The 8,016-nt window shown below is 40.8% G+C and overlaps 1 protein-coding gene across 2 annotated transcripts in view; it reads left to right on the top strand.

Moving 5' to 3' along the window:
- Positions 1-8,016, top strand: part of TMEFF1 (transmembrane protein with EGF like and two follistatin like domains 1) — a 110,603-nt gene that overhangs the window by 73,661 nt on the left and 28,926 nt on the right. For both annotated transcript variants that reach the window (XM_057369441.1, XM_057369440.1), the window contains exon 4: positions 657-683. In XM_057369441.1, the coding sequence (XP_057225424.1) occupies positions 657-683 (27 nt within the window). The remainder of the gene's footprint in view (positions 1-656; positions 684-8,016) is intronic.

Raw genomic sequence — 8,016 nt, 5'->3', positions numbered from 1 at the left:
GCAGAGTTGGTTGTCCAGGGTGATGGAGAAGCTCCAGTCCTGCTGACACTCGAACTGCCACTGCAGATGGGATCCAGTTGAAAGCTGTCACTCATCAGATGCTAATCCAATCAGTCAAATGTCAATGAAATAACTATGCCATTAGAGCATTTTTATACAAAGTGATTGACTCGGCTGAGAGAAGCTATTTTGRCATTAGATGACTGAAGTCTACTTGACTTGGAGGACTAGTTGTTTTCTGGAGGTAATTCTGCAGCCAGGTGATTTATGTGTTACTCCTCCCAGGGCCAGAGTGTAGGGAAACATAAACATTCCAAAAATCGGACTTTGTACTCTACATCTCTGTTGGGCTTAACAAATTTTAATCTCCAACAGTTGAAATGAGGTTAAGAAAGCAATTTAGTTTCAGTGTTGAATGATGCTGTTCCTTGAGTAACATCTTGGCAGTGAAGAGAGAGACTAGGGCATAGTGAATATGGACAAACCATATTAAAGGCTGCCAGACCTTATGTGGGATGTTTGTTTTTACAGCTGGCTCATGAAATGTAACATCTGTGTAATGTTTTACAGTGACAAKTTCCTGAACAAACAGCTGCTTCTGGAGCAATATTTTCATTTGCTTTCTTTTTTTTTTCTCCTCCCCCTCTCTTTTCCAGATAATGGCTCCGGGTCAGGAGAAGGAGGTGAGTACCAAACTCCACTTATATTTGCTTTTGGTCTTTCTAACTAATGTGTGTCAGTTTTATACACATATATCTGCACATGTCTACTGCATGCCACATTAATTGAGGAAAAATTATGGCACTTAAAGTAAGCTTTAGTGTTGCAGTATTATTGGACRTCTCAGAACAGTATTGGTAGAAGAATAGGTTGTAGTGTGCATTTGACCAATATTGTTTTTTCAGATTTGACCTATAAAATTTTTCGCTACCAGCATTGTAATGCAATATTTAGATCCCTATTTCACCTGTATTTGTCTATCATTTGATATTTGTATATCCTTTGTAAATGTCCATTCACAATAAATTTCTTACTGTTTTTTTCTTGCTTTCATTTCCTTAGCATCTAAAACCTCTGGTTATTACCTTATCYTTGGTCAAGCTAGTTGCCTAGAATATATAACAATTGCATTGTGATATTTATTTATATAAAATATGTTTCTGTTCAAAGCTGTATATTCAAAATGGGAATGTAGAACAGCTGGTAGTAGTAGAAGTGTTCCTATCTTTCAACACATCTTAATCTTCTTCCAAGGATTTAAAAAAAAAAATTATCTTAATTCTATCTTTGATACTACAAGCAAGAATAGRTATAGAATGAAAAATGTGATGTACAGATATATGCAGAAACAGAAAAACTGTTTTGCTTTAAGGCTTTGGTAGATTAAGAAGGCATTACATTTCGCATTGATGGGACTGAGTTTTGAAGTGTTGTAAATCTTGTATARCTACACAAAAGTGTGTTTTTGTGCAAAACCCTCAATGGCACATCCCTATGTAGCTAACCATAACAGTTAACTTTTCAAAAATCAGGAGCTAGCCCCTCTTTTTTCCTGTATGGAGGTGAAAAGGAGGCATTTCCTGGCCCCTCAGTAAGATGCTATCAGTAATTTCCTGGGYTGCTGCTACCACAGGGCCATTCTCACCTTTGTTTCCTTTTCAAAGTGTGTGAAGGAACAATTTTCTGCTCAAACAGTGCCTTTTCTTACCTCCACAGGTGATTTTTCTGATGCTTCACACTCTTTGCCCAGCTCTGTTTGCTTCTCCTTCTCCCTTTGTTACCCAGGCTGTTATTCTGCTACACCTGCTCCTTGCAAGCTGAGCTTTCTTGCCTCAGTACCCCTATGCAGTTCTTGTAGGARACAGTGATTTAGTCCATGTTTCACTTTTATTTTTAGAACAGTTTCAGAAAAGTTTGAATGCTGTCGAGATTAGTTGTTTGGGATTTTTTTTTTTCAGTATTTGTCAACAGTGTACCAAAATCCCAGTTYAAGTTATATCCCTTGTGAATGTTACTGTGTTTTTCTGGAAGAGACTGGCAGCCAATKGATAAATGCTGGGATTCTGTGGATAACTTTATGAGCAGTTTGGAAAAACATAGGCCAGAGGATGCTGCTCACTGAATTGGTGAAAGGTCCATGTTGAAATATAGTTGTTGCTTGATTTGGGACAGGAGGCTGAGCCCAAATCCACCTGTCATGGTAAGAGAGTCCTAAATTGTCTCTTTTTGTCCTTGCTGTTGTTTTTGTTCTCAGCTGAAATGTTCGCTGAGCCTGGGACAAAGAGACAGGGAGGAAGGATTCGTGCTATGGAAAGGCTTTGTCAGCTGGGGCTCAGCRTGCCAGTGCATTTGAATTATTTATGCAAAATGGAATGCCATCGGCTTTGGAGGTTTGGTGGTCCCTGGATACCTTGCAGAAGTAGTTGGTGCATTGTCTTGGGAGGTGGAATATGTAGATTGACTCACTTCAAGCAGAAAGAATTGAATCTGGTTCCCTTGGCACCAGGTGAATTTCTGCACTGCCTGGGTATTGAATTAAGAAGGAACAATGTACTCATCTGTCCTCCAGCAGTTTTGTGACATTAGCCCTTCATTTGTTGGGGTTTCTTCTGAGTGCCTTTGGCAAACTGAAATGCTCCTTCTTCTATTCAGTATGAAACCATACAGCTGGGTTAAGTTCTTAATTTTTGGTTAAGAAAAAGGAAATTTAAACTATGAGAAATTGAAATCCTTGGCTCTTCTTCCTTTTTTTAATACATATAGGCTATTTGTGACACACTGAATTATTCCTGTCCCTGTGCACCTTCCCCACTAAACTGGGTGTCGGGTAATACTTCTGCAGGACAGTTAGTTAGCCTTCAGCATGTTGAGTCATTTTCTGTGTCTAAAAGCAATCCTCCCAAGGATGGAATCCACTGTGGCTTTGGTTATTGAACTCTGCTCTGGCTGAAAATTCCAGGGTAATTTTGTATCTGGTATTTGTTTTGTTCCATAATTTAAGTAGCTGTAAAAGTGTTTCCACAAAAACTTTAAAACCCAGAAAGACTTATTGCAAATTTAGGGAATTTAGAATTAAAACTAAACTTCTAGAGGAGTGATGGACATATTGAGGATGGAGATGAATTGYTTGGAATCCAAAGAAGAAGAAAGGATAGAAACCCAGGCTCCACTATGCCCTCCACAATCCTGCCTCTCTGGTTATTTCAGCTGTGGGACTGTGCTGCAGGGCTGCATCCAGGCCCAGCCTTTCCCATTTTCTTTTGGAGGAAGACAGGATATACTGAGATATAATAATCACCTGTGCCTGAATGTTTAATCTCGTACTCTTGGATAAGGATGCTTGAATGGGAACTGAATTCCTCGGAGAGCCTCTGTGCCCTGCAGTACAGCTGCTGCTTGGATGCACAAGGAAGCTTCAATAGAAGAGAAAAAAGGCAAGAAGTGAGAGAGAACCAGCAAGCAAGCAAACGTACTAGCTTAGAGACTTGTGTTTTCTTCCTAGGATTTGCATTCCCMGATATTAATCACAGAACCAGTGTTTGCTGTGTTTCCTAAGCGTGCAGTTGTTGTGATTGTGTATGCACCAGTGATGCTCTCACACACAGAATGGATGAGCCCAGCTGCTTGAGTGCATTCAGGAAGCATTGCAAGTGCTGTGCAGATGCACTGCTTGCTGGTGGGTTTTTAACTTTGAAGGAAAGTACTGGGAAAACATCTGAGTTGTGCTCTTGAGTTGCTATAGCTCTGCCTGAGACGGTCTCTGCTGCTGAAGATTTGTGCCACTGGTTCACACTGTTCTCTTTCATTATCCAGATGCAGAACTACCTCATTAATGATTCTGAAACTTGACTTGATGCAGGTTCTCCCTCCTACTCCCAAACTATATGATGCATTCATTTCTATGTCTAAAAAAAAATGAGAAATAAATTTAGAAACAATTAAGAAACCCACAAAAAGTCTACCTCCTCAAAGACTGTTTCAGACAGTATCTATCTCAGAAGTTACCATGTGCTACAAGAAAAAACAACTGAAGACCATGGAACTACTGGTTCAAGTTCTCCACAAATCATGTTTACTGTTACAAAGATACTAGATTTTAAGAAAATACATGAGGGAGGGAAAATTTTTTCAGTACGCCTGAGYGAGATGAAGTAATATAATTTTTAAGGATGACACAATTGTCTAGTTGCCCTCTGACATTCTGAATGAGCTATTTTAATTTTCTATGCTCTGTTAGGTTTGAGTTGTAATAAAATCWCCCATTTTTCTAATTTCAGAAATCTGAAACTTCAATTAGCGTAATAAAAATTGTAGTTATGAAACCGAGCCATTGGTCACTTGTGGCAATGGGTATCCTGAGCCACTTCTAAGAAGAGTATATGATTGTTAATTCAGAAATGAGAAAAGTTTCAAAAACCACAATACTCTACCAATATGTTTCACCCCTACCATTGTCAGAAGACAATGTTAGAGAGTAGACACTCAGACTTTGAAGTGTTGCTTCGCTGGAGTCACAGCTGAAGATGGTGAGATCCTTTAAATTTGCATGTAAGACGTGGGCTTCTCTCTGTATTCTCATATGAATTATTCTGCAATTTCCCTGTTCTGAAGAATACAGCCATAAAATTAGGTCCTTTGTTTAATCAAAGTTAGAGTTTGAGGCAGAACTGGAGAAGCAGCAGGTAAAGGCTCAGATTTGTGTTCATCTCTGCCAGTTGTAAATTGCAGCGCTATTTGACCTGCTGGATGTATTTCCACAACTTGCAGACTGGGGCATGGAAAATGATTCTCAGGCTGTCACATGTGCATAAAAAGGTAGATTGCCAGCTTGCAGCTGTGATGTTGACTTTGTGATATAKTAAGGCCTTTGCAAGAATGCGTTGAAAACCATCAGCATTTGTTACATACACCATGAAAGAGCTAACAAATGGTAAAGGCTTTTCAAGCCAGCCTCTCAGACACAAATCACTGTCCTAGATGAGGCAGGTTCTGTGCTCTAGTAATCAGCCAACAAGGGGCAGATTTCTAAGCGTCCAATTATGCCCATAACATTAATTTTTAATTCTTTTTTTCAGYGTTTGTCTGTGTACCTGAGCAAAATGCCCTCTTGATATTAAAAAAGTTGTRATGGTAGTTAGACAGATGGCACCCAATCATTTCAGGTTTTTGAGCTAAGGAAATAACATGCTTGCAATACATATAGCTAAGTTAATTATTATTAAAATAATTTGTTTTGAATTTCTAATCCCTCTGAAATTTAATAGCTGAAGTGTCTTGTGATGAACGTCTAGCAGATTTCATTTAGTAATTAATAAATTGATATACAGTATGTGCTTTTTAGCAGGCTGCCATCTGTTCCTTCCCCTCACTGGGGACAACACTTATCCAGTAATTGTCACACAGTCAGGGTGGAATAAACACACACAATTTAGAGCCTCGAATATTTTCTRTTTTAATTTGTAATAGTGCTACTGATTTGTTTTAATGTATTTTAATATGGCTTGCAGAAACTTGATGGTGATTAGCATCCTGGATAGGAGGTAGCATCACATCTTTTACCTATTTCTGTAATGGTGTGCGACTTAAAAGGATTTAAGTGCAGATTCCATCATTGGCTTGTCACTGAGTATCACTTTAGCTTCAAATAGCCCTGTTTATTTCTGTCAAGATCCTACTCRATGTAGGTAAAAATTAACACTGAAATAAAAGAAGCAGGAATTGGGTTTTTTTCATTAAAAGTTCATAAACGCAGAGGCAAAGGGCCTGAATGTTCAGGCATTGTGTRGGTGGTGACTTATTCTAAGCAGGTTTTTTCAGGGATGCTGGRAGMATATTTGGAAGGATGCTGGAGTCAKGGGTACAAGAAGAYAGATTCCTTTTCCCTCCTGCACAGGATAGGTAGCAAGTGAGGATGGGTTTGGTTAATCTCTTATACCCTGCACTGGGCCTGCAGAGAGGCATCCAGTGTGTTCATGAAATTGTGGGACACCTCCCTTGGCATCTGGTGACTTCCATGTCCCCTGTTTCTCACCATCATTTAGCCATGCCTAATTTCCCTGGTGCTTACACTGGAGCTGTTGTGTCTTACTTTGGAGACAGAGGAGTTAGCTGCACAGGAAGCAGGGCCTGGAGTGAATGGGTACTCGAGTTCTCTAACTGGAGGTTTCTGCAGAGTGAAAGTTGTCGCAGTCTTGCAGTATGCCAGCTTTTCCCACTATTTTCCACAGTGCCATATGCACAGAAGCAAAGCAGCAGCTCCAGCTCTGAGGTGTGGGAAATCCCTAACACCTAAGGAGGGTAGCAATGTAGGGACTCTCACAGTGCCCATCCCCAGGTCCTTTGCTCATGAGTGTGCACATTGTCATTATCACTGGGCAAGCAAATCACCTTGGCTGGGCTCTCATTCGGAATCAAACTTCAAACTCCCCTCCTCCACACACCTCAGTCATCAGTGGACCCAGCATCCTCCTGTTCAGCCTATAACAATGCCCCTTCTTGCAAAATCCAATTCCAAAGGCTGGTGCCTTTGCTGAAGCATGCTTGAAGCAGCAGTGTGTGGTCTGCACTGCACACGGAAAGGATCTTTCAGCCAGGTCTAGATCTCTGCTCTACAAAGCCAGGCTTTGCTTCTGAGCCAGCTGGGTGCTTGGACAGGAGAGAAAGACCTTCCACCCTCCCAAATATTGCTTTTGCATATGATCCAGCAGCCTGGTCAAGAGCATTCAGGACATCACTTGCCAAAAATATGGGGGAGCTAAGAGTAGTGTTGTGCTTGTTTAAATATATACTTACAGGCAAAAAGAGCAACTTTGCAGCTTTGTTTCAAATTAAGGGAACAATCTCCTTTTTAACTAAGTGCGTCATTAAGGTTGCCCTAAAAGTTAATGGAATGTAGGATAAGTCACTAAGCTCTGGGGTGAATTGCACTCCTTAATGTGCAGTTCTGTGGAYTGTGGTATTTGAAGAACAATTTCCACTGCTAGTTGTACTGTGGGAATYACAGTCAGATCATGGGGTGGGGGTTCTTCTGTAGTTTGGGTAGCAGAAGAGGATTTCTTGTGGCCCTTCCCATTTTTCCAACATCTTTGTGAGATCAGTTGATCCCATGAGATACAGTAAAAATYGTTATGATCCCAAACCAGTCAGGAATTGGTCAGAGGGGCTTTCCTAGACAAAGGGATTCTATCTGTACATGGCTACTGAGGAGTCTCAGCTCTCCACGAGCTCCCCCCGYTCTCTGGGAGCAGCGATAAATACAGATATACAGCACAGCTCCCTTTCCAAGCTGTGCCTCAGGGCACGCCGAGCTTCACTTTGACACAGATGGATGCTCTCGCTTCAAGCCTGATTGAAAGCCCTCAGCAGAAACCCAGCCACATTACCATTGTAGGAACACACAAATGAGTTGCTGAGGGAAGCAATTTGCTGCTGCCCAATTCCTCTGGAGCTGCTGTCCATTGGCAGGCTCCTACCCTGCAGCTCCTAAGATATAGCTGGCCGTCTTCTGCAGAGGAATAATGACTCGAGGAGAAGTGTTAGGAAGCGCAGCTCAGAGAGACAACTGGGAGTCACTGATCCTGTCTCTGTGCCATGTTTCTTTTGAAGGACAGAGCATTAATGAGGCGCTGCCCTGAAACATGTAAGGAAGCTGCAAAGAGAGGAAAAATGAGCTTTCACTCAACATCAAATTAATATGTCAAGAACAGAATTAATCAACATACCAACAAAACCAAGAAGAAGAAATTCTGTAATCATCTATACATCAATATTAGAAGCTTGCATAATAAACAAGAGGAGCTTGAATTGCTCATTTGGGAGCATATTTTGACCTAATTGTTATTACTGAAACCTRCTGGGAAGATCTGATTGATTGGAATATTAAAATTATTGCCTACAACCTATGTGGGAACAATCAAATGTGGGGGAGGAAGAAGAAGGGAGAGGCAATCTGTCAATGGGTTTATTTCCTATTTGAAGACATTTACACCAGAGAAACACGCTCTCAAATATTAACAG

Source organism: Malurus melanocephalus, unplaced genomic scaffold, assembly GCF_030028575.1.
Source record: "Malurus melanocephalus ecotype Western Australia unplaced genomic scaffold, MMel_1.1 scaffold_110, whole genome shotgun sequence".
Taxonomy (NCBI): domain Eukaryota; kingdom Metazoa; phylum Chordata; class Aves; order Passeriformes; family Maluridae; genus Malurus; species Malurus melanocephalus.
The sequence above is the reverse complement of the archived record's forward strand: the minus strand, read 5'-3'. Positions and strand labels throughout refer to the sequence as shown.